The 17572-nt window shown below is 39.0% G+C and overlaps 1 protein-coding gene across 50 annotated transcripts in view; it reads left to right on the plus strand.

Moving 5' to 3' along the window:
* Positions 1 to 17572, plus strand: part of NEB (nebulin) — a 152892-nt gene that overhangs the window by 64098 nt on the left and 71222 nt on the right. For all 50 annotated transcript variants that reach the window (XM_083403736.1, XM_083403769.1, XM_083403780.1 and 47 more), the window contains 20 exons: positions 168 to 275; positions 1508 to 1819; positions 3093 to 3296; positions 3840 to 3944; positions 4085 to 4192; positions 4511 to 4822; positions 5833 to 6036; positions 6922 to 7026; positions 8440 to 8547; positions 9412 to 9723; positions 10381 to 10584; positions 10666 to 10770; positions 11414 to 11518; positions 12073 to 12384; positions 13521 to 13724; positions 13869 to 13973; positions 14647 to 14754; positions 15879 to 16190; positions 16841 to 17044; positions 17235 to 17339. In XM_083403736.1, coding sequence (XP_083259862.1) covers positions 168 to 275; positions 1508 to 1819; positions 3093 to 3296; positions 3840 to 3944; positions 4085 to 4192; positions 4511 to 4822; positions 5833 to 6036; positions 6922 to 7026; positions 8440 to 8547; positions 9412 to 9723; positions 10381 to 10584; positions 10666 to 10770; positions 11414 to 11518; positions 12073 to 12384; positions 13521 to 13724; positions 13869 to 13973; positions 14647 to 14754; positions 15879 to 16190; positions 16841 to 17044; positions 17235 to 17339 — 3642 coding nt within the window. The remainder of the gene's footprint in view (positions 1 to 167; positions 276 to 1507; positions 1820 to 3092; positions 3297 to 3839; positions 3945 to 4084; positions 4193 to 4510; positions 4823 to 5832; positions 6037 to 6921; positions 7027 to 8439; positions 8548 to 9411; positions 9724 to 10380; positions 10585 to 10665; positions 10771 to 11413; positions 11519 to 12072; positions 12385 to 13520; positions 13725 to 13868; positions 13974 to 14646; positions 14755 to 15878; positions 16191 to 16840; positions 17045 to 17234; positions 17340 to 17572) is intronic.

Genomic DNA, 17572 nt, shown 5'->3' on the forward strand with positions numbered 1-17572 from the left:
GATTTGTTGAGGCTCAGTAGGCTAGAGTTGCCCTGGAGGTTTTTGTTTAAGTGCAGCACAGTCAAGTTGTTGCACCTCAGTCAGTTATGTAAAATTATATATGTGTGTGGACATGAAGGACGTAGGCATGGATAACAATGAAGTAAACATGTTCTTCTTCCTTACAGAAATTATACAGACTTGCTATGGAGGAGGCAAAGAAGGATGGCTATGACTTACGTTTGGATGCTATCCCAATTCAAGCTGCCAAGGCTTCCAGAAATATTGCCAGTGATGTGTGTACCCAATATGTTCTATGTATAGCATTTTTTTTAAGGGAAAGCATTTCTTGCTCTAAATAATAATAAAAAAAAAGAATTGAAACTGTGGACTCAGTTCTACAGTATGTGTGACTGGGGTGGATGTTTTAGGCACCCATGAAAGGCAGTATTAGAGAGAAGCTACATTTCCTTCCACGATTTTGGTTTCATTTGTTAAGGGACTAATTTATTCTCTGAATTATGGGGATAAAAGAACAGGGTTCTTTAGTAACATTAAGAACAGAGTATTGAAAAAGGTGCCTTAGGAGATGTGGTAAATAGAAAGCAGAGTTGCATGAGGAGAGTCTTAGGCACGTTATAGGAAGACAGTAATGTTTCACAGGGTTTTAATATGATACATGCTACAATGAAACCCTCAAACAATTATTTCATGGTTAGTGAAAGGGCAAGTTAAAAGAAAACTCAGAGTCAAAGTTAATTATGTATTAACTGCAGCTCAGCTATTATTAGCAGGAAATGTTTACTGTGTGGAATATTAATCAATAGGATCACTCACTGTAAACATTTATGGGAAGGAAAATAATAATTCAAGCAGAAACTTGGGCTTTTCGCCCCATTTTGGAACTGTTATCAACCCACTGGACATTTTCACAGTGTGGTGAAATGGACTTAGCCAGATGTATTTCCTTGTTTCTTTGCTTTGTGTTTACTATGTTTCTTTATAACTTACTGGAAAAGAAAGGAAAAATATTTGAAGGCAGCTGCATAATAGATTAAAAAAGAAAAGAAAAAAAGAGATGAAATCCAGGGGGAAAATATATTGGGATTAATTTAGAGCTGAGATTCAAGGAACTGTGAACAAGCTCTGCATCTCCAAGGGACCATGGACTTGTGGTTCATGAAAGCCCCCACTTGATCGCCACATAGCAAAGTAGTTTTTAAACTGGAAAGATGGCGGGAGGTGCTTAAGCATTACCTAAGACATCGGAACTACCTAAAGAGCTTTTTCATTCCTATCCATGAATAATAAAGGATTGAAGAAGAAAAAAAGCTTATCTTGCCAAAGGAACAAAATCTTTAAAGATTATTATAAAATATGTATGATGAAATAGGAAGATGAAGGACAAGCATAGGAACAAAAGATGCTATATAGATGAGAAAAATACTGTCACAATCCTCTCAGAATGTGCAGGTATCTGATGAATATTCTTATGGGTAGACGGTTTACACATGTATATCTATTTCAGTACAAATACAAAGAAGGCTATCGCAAGCAGCTTGGCCACCATATTGGAGCACGCAGTGTGCAGGATGACCCGAAAATTGTGCATTCTATGAATGTAGCCAAAATGCAGAGTGAGAGGGAGTATAAGAAGGACTTTGAGAAATGGAAGACTAAGTATATTAGCCCTGTGGACATGCTGGAAGTGTTGCACGCTAAGAATTGCCAGAAGTTGGTCAGTGATATCGATTACCGTCATTATCTGCACCAGTGGACCTGCCTTCCAGATCAGAATGACGTCATCCAAGCTAGGAAGGCCTATGATCTCCAGAGTGATGTAAGTAAGCTATGCAGAATAAACACAGCCAGGGAATTTGTGTCTTTCCCCAAATCATCCAGATATGCTTTTTTATGGAGACAGTTCCTATATATCTGGAAATCGATGTGTTATAAGTGGAGATGAATGGATTCCATCCATTCCTCTCTGTTATTGTTCACTATTCCTTGGGTTCCTTCTGTTTGAACCCTGGAATGAACTCCTGGTTTTGTATTGTCAGTAAAGGCTTTTCTACATAATTTTAAAAGTAAACCTAAAACAGAAACCAGCAAACCACCCCAATGACACATAAAACAAAAGGTATGTTTTTAATTGGGGATAATTTTTTTTAAGTTAAAACAACTCTTCCAGTTTTTAGAAACATATACAATATTTATATCAACTTTTTTTAATGCAGTAGCAAAATTGTGTAATTCTGAAAAAATAAGCTAGTTTTTTTAATGAACAATTTAAAAATGATTATTTTTAAGATACCTTGCAAACGTTTTGGAAATATATCACCAGATACTTTTAGTTCCGTTACAATAACGTGAAACACCAAAATCCAAGGTGAAATTCAGTAGAGGCAGATTCCATTAGCATTCTAAGCAATGTCAGGAATGAGACATCAGTGGCACAATTCTACAGATATTTACTCAGAAGTAGCACTTCGTTCAATTGGGCTTGCTCCCAAGTAATTAAACATGTGACAAGAGGCCAAGCAATGAACAAGGGAGTGTGAATCAGACTGCATAGGATCATCAAGTTTGGGCTAAATGAATATGTAGCTGCAAAAGCAGGAGTTATAGTGGTCGTAACTGACGTATTGGTCCTTCAGTATACACATATTTAATGTTTCATCTCTATGTTTATAGCCCAGACACTGGCGGAGGAAGAGGCGTGGGGGGGGGAAGCACACCACCCCCAGCAGCGCGATCCCAGCAGGGTGCCATCACGGCTGCCCCCCGCCCGTGCTGGGTGCCACACCCCTACAGGCGGCACACCATGCCCCCAGGACGCACACCACTCCCGTAGGACACGCACCATGCCCCTACAGGTGGCACACCATGCCCCCAGGACGCACACCACACCCCCAGGACACGCACCATGCCCCTACAGGTGGCGCGCCACGTCCCTGGGACATGCGCCAGCCCTGCCCCCGCCTGCTCTCTGCCCCCCGCTGCTGGAGCATGATGCTTTGCCACTGAACCCAGAAATATTCCCCTGCAATAGTAGTTATGTGTGAAGTTGATAGTTTCTCTGAATGCAAGGATAATCTGTGTTCATATTCCAGGTGCTTTACAAATCAGATATGGAATGGCTGAAAGGTGTCGGTTGGATTCCTTCTGGTTCTTTGGAAGTTGAGAAAGTAAAGAGAGCAGGAGAAATCCTAAGTGACAGGAAGTACCGACAGCCACCTGATAAGTTCAAGTTTACCAGCGTCACAGATTCTTTGGAGATGGAGTTGGCAAAACATAACGCTGAGACGATGAACAAGGTGAGTCTTGTGATTAGTCATTTCTAGGACTGCTCTGCGTGTGTTCTCTAATGTCAATATTTGCTTAAAGAATTGCTTAAAGATTTGCCTCAACATTCGTATTTTCCGCTGCCATCAATACCCTTTTGTCTTTCTCAGCTCTTGTTGCCACTTTCCTTCTTTTTTCCCTTGCAACCACAGTTATTTGCCCATTTTTTGATTAAGCCAATTGGCTAACCAATGTGATAGTTATTTATAAGTGTTGATGATGTTCTCACAGAAGATACAATAACAATTCTAACTTGGGGCATCACAAGTATAGGAGTAAGTGTGGCAACAAAATATTTAATATGATGAAATATGATTTAAGAAATATGATTTAACAACAAATATGATTTTAGTTAGAAAATCCTGGTATTATTTGGTAAATTTATATTGTTGGGCATGTTACAATACATTTTTTGTTTATGGATATAGTAGCAATAGCATCAGTTCCTAAGGGTGCATGTTATTTGATGCTTTTCAAAATACAAAATGCTAACTATTTCTTCTGCTCTCCCACAGAGATTATACACTGAAGCCTGGAATGTTGATAAAACAAACATTCATGTCATGCCAGATACCCCAGAGATTATGCTGGCAAAGGCAAACTCAGCCAACATTAGCCACGTAAGAGCGTTTTTTAAGGATGGGTTTTTAAAATGCATCTGTTTTCTTAAATAATTGGGGATTCTGGCCACCGTATATGCTCAAATTCTATGTGAGTGAGTTTTCATTCATGGTTGTTGTTTTTATGACTCCTTTTGTAGAGACTTTATATCGAGGGATGGGAAGAGGCGAAGCAGAAAGGATATGACTTGAGAGCTGATGCAATTCCAATCAGATCTGCAAAGGCATCAAGGGACATAGCTAGCGACGTAAGTGGATGCGTTGATTACACACAAGTAATGCAAGTAACAACCCTGTGGTTTTCAAAATGACTATTATGGAAATAATAAATTCAAAGAAAAGGTGTTCGGTCTTCTAGGGTGGTGATGCACGTCCTTTCGACTGACCCTGTATTGATATCTTCAACATTTGTAATACACAAGAGCAATATTCCTCAGCCTGGTGCCCTACAAAAGTTCTAGATTGCCACTCTTATTAGTCTCAGCAAGCATGTCCAGTGCTTTTAATTAATAAATAATAATAATAGTAATAATAGCTCTAAAATGTGTTTCTTTTCTCTTTTGCAGTTTAAATACAAAGAAGCATATGAGAAGCAGAGAGGGCACTATATCGGGTTCCGAAACCTTCAAGATGATCCCAAGATGGTGTTGGCTATGCATGTAGCTAAAATGCAGAGTGATCGGGAGTACAAGAAAGTATTTAATCAACTGAAGACGAAGATCCATAGTCCGGTTGACATGCTGTCAGTCCTGTTGGCTAAGAATTGTCAGAAGCTTGTTAGTGACATTGATTACCGCCACTACCTGCATGAATGGACCTGCCTGCCTGACCAGAATGACGTCATTCAGGCTAAGAAAGTGTATGACATACAGAGTGATGTACGTAAAAGCAAACATAAAGCACCTTGGTTCATGGGAATGGGATCACAGCTTAGTGGCAAAACACCTACTTTGCAAGCAGAAGGTCTCTCAGGTTCAGTCTATGGCATATTGAGTTGAAAAGAGTTAGAACATCAGTAGCAAGTTTAAAAGGTCAGGTATCTCTCTCGTTGCCTGAGACCCTAGCTTCTGATCAGAGTAGGCAGGACTAGGCTAGATGGACCAATAGTCTGAGCCGATATAAAGACAGCTTCCTATGTTTCCATAAATTTCTGAATGGGATGAAATATGCTTAGACTATTCATAAAGAAATAAAAGTCTGATGCGTTTCAGTCCAGAAGCTCCAGCTGAGCTCTCTTATGCAAAACTGCAGGGCTGCACAGAAACACTCTACTTGGTTAAGCAGGCTGTAAAAAGTGAGCATCAATAAAGATAAAATTTCAATGTCCCTGGGCTGGATTGAGACACATCATAAAAGCATTTCAGGAAAACGCGTTGTAAACCTCATAATGGGAAATCACGTTGCAGAAAGGCCAAACTCTACAGCGCCATCTGGAGTCACGATGTTATAATGCATTTAAAACACTTTTTAAAAAACCACACAACTAAAACTAATGTAAACTAATATATAGTAAGTAAAAGTGCCTAAACTTATTTGTGCTGGTGCTGCTACAAATAATTTGGATTAGCAGTCCTAAATACAATAATTAGGGAACAAGCCACACTTTGCTCAGTAGGGACTTTTATGTAACCATGCTAAGGACTGCAGTGTAAGAGTTATTAGGCCTGGTACCAGGGTTGTGTTTAGAGCAAGTGTAGTATTCACCTCAGTTTTACTCAAAGCAGACCCACTGAAATTAATAACCATGGTTAAGTCCATTAATTTCACTCCTAGTCTTCAAGATTTAGCATGGGATGGATCAAACATATGATAGTACGAATTGGCAGATCTTAAATTGGAGAAAACATTTTCAACCATATTGTTAATAGCCCAATTGTTTCCTTTGCAGAATGTCTACAAGCAAGACCTAGAATGGCTGCGTGGTATTGGTTGGATTCCAGAAGGTTCTTTGGAAGTCTTAAAAGTGAAGAAGGCCCAGGAGATCCTGAATGACAGACTGTACCGTCAACGACCAGACTCTGTGAAATTCACCGCTATTGTTGATTCTCCAGAAATTGTCTTGGCAAAGGCCAATGCTCTGCTTCAGAGCAATGTAAGAAACTTTGCATTTGCCTTTTGGTCCTCGGGTATCTGCGTTTTGGGTGTGAGGAGAATGTACTTCTAGATGCTCACTCCAGCATGCTGGAATCAAGTGAGATATATGAAAATAATAAGCACAAAACCCATGCAGCTTTGATTTTCAGCAATCACTTGAGGCTGCCTATGCTCTCATTTAAGATCACATTTAGATCCCTCTGAAGTCAAAGAAGGCTTTCCATTGGGGCAATTGGGGTGCAGAGATTGCAGTTTGTTTCATGATCTGTACACTTTGCTAGAGAGCCTTTAAACTGAGTTAATGCTTGAAAACCGTCCCATTCTGACTGCTATCATAGTAAACACCTTTATTTATTCAAATAAATGCAATGCAAAAAGTATAGGTTTCCAGTTGTGAAAGGTAATACCAGTCATATAAGGTGACATCTCATTTTGCCACACTCCCTTACCCATTGAATCCTTCCGTGCCAGAAGGTCTCCCAACCCCTAGGAGCAGTAGGTAGGTGGGCATATCTGAAAATTGTGTGCCCCATCTTTATCAAACAAAAGTACCTCCTTACAACTGCAAAGATACTATTGGATGCACCTCTGCATTTGGAACATATTTCTGTATGTTTATCTGATTTTTGAGGAACATAGATGCAGGGGCAGGTCTCGCAAAAGATTGCTTCTGTGATTAGAAATGCCAAACATTGCAATTTTTCTAACAGCGGAGTAGCCGCTGTTCTTTAATAAATCCCCAATAAAAAAGCCTTATGTGATGCTGCACACACGATTAGGCCGCTTACACAAGTAGATTGTATGGAGGGTTTTGTATGTATAATCTCAATATGTACTTTGTATATTATAACAGAAAGAAGTACTGTATTTTCCCCCTCATTAGGCATTATATCGTGAACTCTGGGATAAAGAAAAGACACAGTTTACTCTTCCAGCTGATACTCCTGAGATGGTTCTGTCCAAAATGAATGCTCTGAACGTCAGCAAAGTAAGAATTAAATGTGAATACATCTTGAAAGCAATTCTGACCTTTAGATAAGGGGTTTGGGTGAGAATTGCCTTTTAATTAAAATTGTTTTATGATTGGAATTGAGAATACCAAAGGATGAATATATTAAATGCCCATTCAGTTCTCTATGTAGTAACCGATTCTGATTAGCTATGAGTAATGCCCTTCCACTGAATTCATGATTCCCTTGACTTGAGCAAACAAATGGAAGGTGGGAAGCAGGAAGGTCTTTAACATGAAAAATGTGATTTTGTTGATAGCTTATATCAATCTAAGGGGTTTTCTGGAGCAGATTGGGTGGGGCAAAGGAGAGGAAGTTTTGTCACATCTGCTGGAATGATCTTTGATTTTTCCCATAATACTGAATATTAGAAAAACATTGCAATGTTTCTTAGTGTGAAGTTAGATAGCAGTAACTAAAAGGGTTTAATTTTATATTTTATTTCATCCCTTCATTCCTCAGTTTTAACTCATTTATTTTTAGTCAGTATAAAAACATACATATTTCAACATTTATTTGAGTATGATACATTATATGTTAGGGATGCGGGTGGCGCTGTGGGTTAAATCACAGAGCCTAGGACTTGCCGATCGGAAGGTTGGCGGTTCGAATCCCCATGATGGGGTGAGCTCCCGTTGCTCGGTCCCTGCTCCTGACAACCTAGCAGTTTGAAAGCATGTCAAAATGCAAGTAGATAAATGGGTACCACTCCGGCGGGAAGGTAAACGGCGTTTCCATGCGCTGCTCTGGTTCACCAGAAGCGGCTTAGTCATGCTGGCCACATGACCCGGAAGCTGTATACCGGCTCCCTCGGCCAATAAAGCAAGATGAGCGTCGCAACCCCAGAGTCGGTCATGACTGGACCTAATGGTCAGGAGTCCCTTTATCTTTACTACATGTTTGAATACATGTATACACCATAGCAATAAAATTCTATTGTGGGAGCTTGACATGGAAGAAAAGGCAACATGGTAATATTTAATGCGTCCTGTGCCATGGAATGACCTTCCCCTAGAGATACAATGGGCATCTACAGTGATGATGTTCCTCTGGTTGGTTTAAACACACGTACTCACAAAGACTTTCCTAAGTAATGATGTTTTAGTGCTGGCTCTGTTGTGGCATTTGTGCTTGGAACATGTTATTGCTTTACTACGATGATTTTATTCGGCACACTGACTTACTATTTTATAATGAGGCCAATTAATGTTTTCATAAATTATTAAGTCAATACTTTTTTTTTTTCATATTGATTGCTCAAATTTAGCATTACTTGCACTTAGAATTACAACCTGAAGATCTTAAACACATGAGTTAATATTCAGGACCCTTACTAAAAAAAAAATTGAAATACGTTGACATGAATGCTGCATTATTCATTTCCTTCACAGAAACATTATGAAGCAGGGTGGGAAGAAGCCAAGAAAAAAGGTTATGACTTAAGAGTGGATGCCATTGCAATTCAGCATGCCAAGGCTTCAAGAAACATTGCCAGTGAGGTACTGTCAACTGTTGTATATTATTTCTGTAATGTTATTTCCTATAAGGCTAAACAGGTGGCTAATATTTTTGTAAATATTAGGAAACTGATTTTAGATTAGCATTTTCAGTTTTTAGACTATTGGCACAGATACATCCTGAAATTTGCTTACATTGGTTCTCAAGCTGTAGAGATCTTTTCTTCCAGCATTGGCTATTGCAAGTTAAGCCAAGATGAGCTATTTTTCACAATCTTAGTTTAACTGGTCCCAAAATGGCAGACGTATTTTCAAGCAAACATATTAAATCTGATTTTACAGCCATTTATAGTAAATTATTGCATTTCCACATTGGCTTGTATTTTTTAAAAAAGCTTTCACGAAAATTCATCAGCATCTTAGCGAGAAATTTTCCTAATATAATTTTTATGTGCAATTTTGCCTAATATACACATTTTTTGAAACCATTTTCCCTAATGAAATTTTGTATGATTTTCGCTAATGCATGTTTTCATATGCATACTTCACACAAGTATATCCATTTCTGTATGCACTACTTGGCCGCAGACGTGCATTACAAAATTTGGAGAATGTGAATTTCAAAGCATAGTTGTGTTTCTTTGGTTCTCATATCAAAAAGTGTGAACTATGGAAGTGTGACTTTAACTGCAAACTGAACTGTATTTCCCTCTCATCCCTAATAGCAAGTCCAGGTAAATATTTTATGATATAAAGATAGAATTAGGGAGCCTTACTATGCTTTATCTACCCCCTGAATATTCCATAGTCGAATCCTTTGAAAATTGAAATACCAAGAACTTCTACTAACATTTCTCCTTGGAATTGGTCAGATTACTTAAGCTTCCAATTCTCTTTCCTGCTCAGTACAAGTACAAAGAAGCTCATGAGAAACAGAAAGGCCACTACGTTGGATGCCCTTCAGTGAAGGAGGACCCTAAACTTTCATTTGCTGCCAAAGTATTGAAGATGCAGAATGACCGGTTGTATAAGCAAGCTTACAACAAATCCAAAGCCAATATTACTATACCGGTGGACATGATGTCTGTCCAAGCAGCCAAGCTATGCCAGTCTTTAGTAAGTGAGGTGGATTATCGGCAACATCTGCACCAGTGGTCTTGTCTGCCCGACCAGAATGATGTGATCCAGGCAAGGAAGGCCTACGAACTACAGAGCGATGTAAGTATATCTGTCCTCTGCAAAGCCAAACAAACAGCACAACACTGCAGGGACAGAAGGCAAAAGAGACATCATGGTAGATAGTGGTGGAAGATTTCCTTTTCTTAATTTTTACTTTGTTTCCCTGATAACATTTCATAACATTAATGAAAACTTGCCTTGTCACATTTTCACGTAATTTAATCTTCACTTAATTTCATCATGAGTACCTTGGGAGGAAGAACTGAAATATTGTGAATTCAAAATGTCCAACACAGACAAGAGTGATGTGATAGACTTGGCATATCTAAAAATAGCTAATGAATCCATAACCGATTGGAGTGCTGTCATCATATGTATGGATTGGATGATCTTTCTTCCCACTCTATCTAGCCCAATCTACACAAGTCTGGAACTCTCCAGATGTTTTGGTCCACAACTCCCCAGCCAGCATAGTGCTGATCAAACCTATAAATGCTGGTGTGAAATACAACTGGAGGTCAAAGAAACATTTTGGCCTAGTCCAGAGAGATAGTACTGCTTAGATCCTGATGAAGTAATTGAGACAAGTTTGTCCTGACTTTCTGAAGTTCCATTCATTCTGTTTACCACATGGAGTATTTCTTTTGAATTGAACTGAAATATCTTCCTCTTCCTTTCTGACATTTTCTCTCACAGGCTGTGTATAAATCAGATCTGGAATGGCTCCGGGGGATTGGATGGATCCCAAATGAATCTCCAGAAGTGAAGAAGGTGAAATATGCCCAGGAAATTCTGAGTGACAACGTTTACCGCACGCCTCGGGATCGTTTGAAATTTACCCACATCGTCGACACTCCTGAAGTTGTCCTTGCCAAAACCAACGCTGAGCAACTGAGTCTTGTATGTAACTCCTTTCAGCAACGTGACATTATTTTAATTATTCTGCGGAAGGAATTAACAGATAATTCTGTATTTTTGTAGGCTAAATACAGAGAAGCGTGGGATAAAGATAAAACTACGATCCATGTGATGCCAGACACACCAGAAATCATGCTGTCCAGGGCTAATGCTATCAATGTGAGCAATGTAAGTAAATCGCTACCATTCTTCTTACGATGCAACTCTACAACCTTCCTCAGTTACTCAGATGAAGGAGGCTTTGGATGTTATAAGTTGGATGCAGCAAGCACCCATGTAAATTCTAGGTGGGGTATTGTACCTGCATTTATTTAGCTAGTTACAGGTAGGTAGCTGTGTTGGTCTGCCATAGTCGAAACAAAATTAAAAAATTCCTTCCAGTAGCACCTTAGAGACCAACTAAGTTTGTCATTGGTATGAGCTTTCGTGTGCATGCACACTCCGTATCTGAAGAAGCGTGCATGCACACAAAAGCTCATACCAATGACAAACTTAGTTGGTCTCTAAGGTGCTACTGGAAGGAATTTATTTAGCTGTTTGTATGCAAACTGGCAATCTATTGTGTTTGTGGAGATTCCACAAAACAGATGTGTTAGCACTTGTTATCCATAATTACTTACATGCACTTTAAATACTTTTCCTTACGTAGTTTTATATGGAGATAACCTGTAATGTTTAAGGCATCTCTTACCTGCAAAAAACAGGAGTGATTAGAAAAAAGTAAAAGCTGATGGACAGTGAGCTTTCATAAATATGTAAGTGCTGAAAGAGGATAATGACTATATAATGTTGTTGGTTTTTTTTATTGTAGAAACTTTATAGGGAATCATGGGATGACATGAAGAAAAATATTGACCTGAGAGCTGATGCAGTCCCAATCAAAACAGCCAGAGCCTCAAGAGAAATTGCCAGTGATGTAAGTATGCAAATCGAATTTGATAGTGTTTGGTAATCCATTGTCTCTAGACTTTTGTATCTAATGGAATTAAAATGCAGGAAACAGAAAATATATTAAAGTTCTCTTTTCAAGGCAAGATATAAAGACATTATTGGCCAGCTTTCACTAACCTAGTGCCCTCCAGATGTTTTGAACTAAAACATCCATTAGCCTTATCCAACATGACTGATGGAAGTTGTTGTCCAAAACATGTGAAGGGTGCCATCTTGGCAAAAGTTGCTGTTTGCTTTAAATATGCTCCAAGTAAAATGTCCAGTATCCTGATGAAGGTTTCTGAAGTAGAATATTAATCTCTCAGGACCAAAGCTTTCATCTTGTTGGTCAAAAAAATGTCAGATGAAGGATGTGTAAAATTCAAAGATCTATGCATGTGCTGAATATTTACATTACCAATACAGTGGCACCCACCTGAGAAGTGGCAGAAGTGAGTTGCAGCTGAAAAAAAGCTCTGAGTCTAAGATACCTATGGTGAAGATTCTAATTGTATATGTATTTTTTTCAAATCCCATTAGTACAAATACAAGGAAGGCTACCGTAAGCAACTTGGACACCATGTGGGATGCCGAGACATTAACGACGATCCCAAGATGGTACTGGCTATGCATGTAGCTAAAATGCAGAGTGACCGCGAGTACAAGAAAGTATATCATCAATTGAAGACAAAGATCCACAGCCCTGTTGACATGCTGTCCGTCTTGCTGGCCAAGAACTGTCAGAAGCTTGTTAGTGACATTGATTACCGCCACTACTTGCATGAATGGACCTGCCTGCCTGACCAGAATGATGTCATCCAAGCCAGGAAAGCGTATGAATTACAGAGCGATGTGAGTGATTTTGTTATTGTTGCAAAATCTCTTTTATGATGGCTTCTTGTCTATCACTCTCTTTCCTCTGTCATGACATTTGGTGGATTATTACTGTTGGCTCTACAATGATATTTTGTCTCCACAATTATTGCATATCTTTTCATTAAAAAGTAATAAATGCTTTACTTTGTGAACACATGACACATATTAAGAGCCATAGTACATGTGAATTTTTTAACATATAAATTCAATATTATTTGGACAATCATCATACTTCTTTAAGAAAGAACACAAGGGGACATTGAGACCTCCATTCAACACATGTATCCATGCATACAAGGCTAATTGACTCTACCATGATCTGAAGAAGTAAGGCACCAAAACCTGAATTTGTGGCAACTGCATAGAACTAAACACTTTCAATTGGTCTTTTATTTTCTATTTCAGAGAATTTTAGGTGTGAAAAGAATTCATTTAAGCTGCATTAAGCAGCCTATTTTTTCTTGACTAGATTGCCTGAGTTGGAGTTATTTACTAGAATCTGTATTACTCATGGCCAGTACTGTTGTTGTTCTGCCATATACAGCTTGAAAGGGGATAAAAAGAGGGCTGTTTATTAATACCCACATTAGTGGTATGCACTTCTTGTGATTGGCCAGCCATGGAAGCTGAGCAGTTCTGTATTATGATGGGTAGAGCCGCAGCAGGGATGCGGGTGGCGCTGTGGGTTAAAGCCTCAGTGCCTAGGGCTTGCCGATCGAAAGGTCGGCGGTTCGAATCCCCGCGGCGGGGTGCGCTCCCGCTGTTCGGTCCCAGCGCCTGCCAACCTAGCAGTTCGAAAGCACCCCTGGGTGCAAGTAGATAAATAGGGACCGCTTACTAGCGGGAAGGTAAACGGCGTTTCCATGTGCGGCTCTGGCTCGCCAGAGCAGCGATGTCACGCTGGCCACGTGACCCGGAAGTGTCTTCGGACAGCGCTGGCTCTTGGCCTCTTTGAGTGAGATGGGCGCACAACCCTAGAGTCTGTCAAGACTGGCCCGTATGGGCAGGGGTACCTTTACCTTTACCTTTAGAGCCGCAGCAACAGCCTTCTTAATAAATTGAAGGAAACATTTTCAACCATATTGTTAATAGCCCAATTGTTTCCTTTGCAGAACGCCTACAAACAAGACCTAGAATGGCTGCGTGGTATTGGCTGGATGCCAGAGGGCTCTGTGGAAGTGCTCAAAGTGAAGCACGCCCAAGATATCCTTAATGACAGATTGTATAAGCAACGTCCAGATGCACTGAAATTTACAAGTATTGCTGACCCACCACCCGTTGTCCTGGCTAAGATCAATGCCCAACAAGTCAGTGAGGTAAGCTTGGGAATTACCCAGTTACTGTATTTGTTATGATGACAAATTGGTATTGGGAACGGGTGAATTATAGTTGCATACCTTTGAAAAATAAGAGGTTTTTGTAATGCAATGCAATCATTTATGCCTTCACTTCCTTCTTAGAATCTGTATCGTGAAGCCTGGGATAAAGAGAAGACTCAGTTCCATCTTCCTTCAGACACCCCTGGGATGCTGCAGTCCAAGATTAATGCTCTGAATATCAGCAATGTAAGAGAATTAACTAACTATATACCCATGAGTGGAATGTGTGTAGTGATGCATATGTATCTATTCAACTGTGTCAAATGCAACTTCCCATCATTAACTGTTCTTAAAAACAAGAAGGCATTTGACTCTTACTTGTGAGTTTTTATTCAGACGTAATAAAGAGAATTAACTGAACTTCATGGACAGAAGATATTAAAAAGAGACTGACTTGTTCCAAATCCCAACGTTGTCAGAGTGTTTCATTCTTACACGCCTTGATGATTTTGTGATTTGGATAATGTCAGTCTCTCTTTAATATATTCTGCCTATCAAGCTTTATTATTACTAAATTGTACTTCCCCACAATCATTCTGTTTCTTATCTAGGCCCCAAATAAATTGTCGACTTCAGTTATATAAGACATATGCATGCATGCAAACAAATATATCTATATAAGCTGTATTTATGCAGTGTTTGTATATGCCATATTACACAGCATTCACATTTTTACTCTTTTGGCTGCAGTCCTATGCATTCCATATTTACTTCGGAGTAAGGCCCATTGAGCACAGTTGGATTTACTTCTAAGTAAACTCACATTGGATCGCAGTGTTGATTGAGGAATGTCTATTGTTGGTTTTCGTCATGTATTTTATGATTACAGTGAAAACTGTGCATTTTATTCTGATTGCAGAAACATTACACTGGAGCCTGGGACGAGGCCAAAGCAAAAGGGTATGACATAAGAGGTGATGCTATTTCAGTCAAGCATGCCAAAGCCTCCAGAGAAATTGCCAGTGAGGTACAATCGCTTTTATTTAACATTTACTTCTCAAACGGCTATATCTTTTCATATGATGAGTGTGCATGTCAAAGTATATGAACAACTGATAATTCAGCCTCAAAACCGTATTTATCCAGCCATATACAAGTTTCTGTACTGCATGTCCATGACATCATTCCTTCCATTCTTTTACAATTTATGAAAGTGTCTTTCAAACAATCAGAAAGTTTAATATAGTCCGTTATTTTAAATGCCAAAGAGCTAACTGTGATAAATTTGGAGATACTTGACGCTGTAAAGACTTTGCAATAATTAAATCTGTTGCTTCCTGTTGTTTAAAACACCCAAGTGTTTCTCCCCCCCCCCTTCTTTACAATCACTTTAAAGTTTTCTCTTAAGTTGTGGAATGTCAGAGACCTCCGGGTATAGGGTGGTATATAAATTCAATAAATAATAATAATAAAATAATCTTGCATAGTTTCCAAATCAAGTTTAGCACCCTGAGCACACCATCCTATGCATTTTTACTCAGATAGGTAAATTCCGCCATGCCCAACTGGGCTTTGTTCTAAGTAAAAATGCATATGATTGACATTTCTGAACTATTTATTTGGATAGCCAAATTTCATCAGTAGCTTTTCACTCTTAAACAAAGTGGTCTGTGCCTTTCAAAAGAAATGGTGACTTTGTAGAATTTGCAACAACATATATATTATTCAGTCATTTGAAAAAATAGATCTTTTTACTTAGACTCAGGATGCATACAATTGGGGTGGCCAAAACTGTCAATTCACATTTCCACATTGACTTGTTTTTTTTGTTTGTTTTTTAGTTCTAATAAAAAATCATTAGCATTTTTGTGTGAATTTTTCCTAATACGTATACATGTCTATATACAGTATTCATAAAGTGAGATTTATGGAAGTGTTACTTTAAATGCAAAATGAACAGCATTTCCCTCTCATCCCTAATAACAAATCCAGGTAAATTTTTAATAAAGACAGAATGTGGGAGCCTTACTATGTTTTATCTACCCTCTTATTATTCCATAGCTAAATCCCTTAAAAATTGAAGCATCAAGAACTTCTAAATTTTCTTCTGGAAGTTGTTCAAATAACTTTCCAATTCTCTTTCCTGCTCAGTACAAGTACAAAGAAGCTCATGAGAAGCAGAAAGGCCACTACATTGGATGCCCTTCAGTGAAGGAGGACCCTAAACTTTCATTTGCTGCCAAAGTATTGAAGATGCAGAATGACCGGTTGTATAAGCAAGCTTACAACAAATCCAAAGCCAATATTACTATACCAGTGGACATGATGTCTGTTCAAGCAGCCAAGCTATGCCAGTCTTTAGTAAGTGAGGTGGACTATCGTCAACATCTGCACCAGTGGTCTTGTCTGCCCGACCAGAATGATGTGATCCAGGCAAGGAAGGCCTATGAACTACAGAGCGATGTAAGTATATCTGTCCTTTGCAAAGTGATGTAAGTATATCTGTCCTTTGCAAACACACATTACTGCTGGGACAGAGGGCAAAAGAGGCATTATGATAGATAGTTGTGGAAGATTTCCTTTTCTTCATTTTTACTTTTTTGTGTTAATGAAAACTTGCCTTGTCACATTTTCACGTAATTTAATCTTCACTTGATTTCATCATGAGTACCTTGGAAGAACTGAAAGATTTTTAATTCAGAATGTCCAACACATCATGCAGACAAGAGTGCTGTGGTAGACTTGGCATATCTAAAAATAGCTAATGAATCCATAACCGAATCCATTGTATGTATGGATTTGATGATCTTTCTGCCCACTCTATCTAGCCCAATCTACACAAGTCTGGAACTCTCCAGATGTTTTGGTCCACAACTCCCCAGCCAGCATTGTGCTGATCGAAGTTATAAATGCTGGTGTGAAATACAACTGGAGGTCAAAGAAACATTTTGGCCTACTCCAGAGAGATAGTACTGCTTAGATCCTGATGAAGTAACTGAGACACGTTTGTCCTGACTTTCTGAAGTTCCATTCATTCTATTTACCACATGGAGTATTTCTTTTGAATTGAACTGAAATATTTTGCTTTCCCTCTCTGAAATTTTCTCTCATAGGCTGTGTATAAATCAGATCTGGAATGGCTCCGGGGAGTTGGATGGATCCCACATGAGTCTCCAATAGTGAAGAGGGTGAAATTTGCCCAGGAAATTCTGAGTGACAACATTTATCGCACTCCTCGGGATCGTTTGAAATTCACCAACATCGTTGACACGCCTGAAGTTGTCCTTGCCAAAACTAACGCTGAGCAACTGAGTCTTGTATGTAACTCCTTTGAGTAACGTGACATTATTTTAAGTATGCTACAAACCTCCCTATCAGTTTGTAACATGAAGCATCTATTTGTATTAATAGAACAGTTATTCATGTTCCTACAGTTAAAGGGAAATTATGTAGGAATATAAGCACTGGGGTAGAAGGAATTACAAGATAATTTCAATTTTTTTCCAGGCAAAATACAGAGAAGCTTGGGATAAAGATAAAGTTATGATCCATGTGATGCCAGACACACCAGAAATCGTGCTGTCCAGGGCTAATGCTATCAATGTGAGCCATGTAAGTAAACCGCTACCATTCTTCTTATGTTACAACTCTACAACCTTCTTCGGTTACTCAGATGAGGTGGCCTTTGGATGTTACAAGTTCATTATGCAGCAAGCGCCCATGTAAACTCTATGTGGGTTATTGCACCTGCATAGGTGCAAACTGGCAATCTATTGTGCTTGTGGAGATGCCACAAAACAGATGTTAGCACTTTTTATCCACAATTACTTACTTGCAGTTTAAAT

Source organism: Podarcis tiliguerta (genome assembly GCF_965153285.1).
Source record: "Podarcis tiliguerta genome assembly, chromosome: 1".
NCBI classification, from domain to species: domain Eukaryota; kingdom Metazoa; phylum Chordata; class Lepidosauria; order Squamata; family Lacertidae; genus Podarcis; species Podarcis tiliguerta.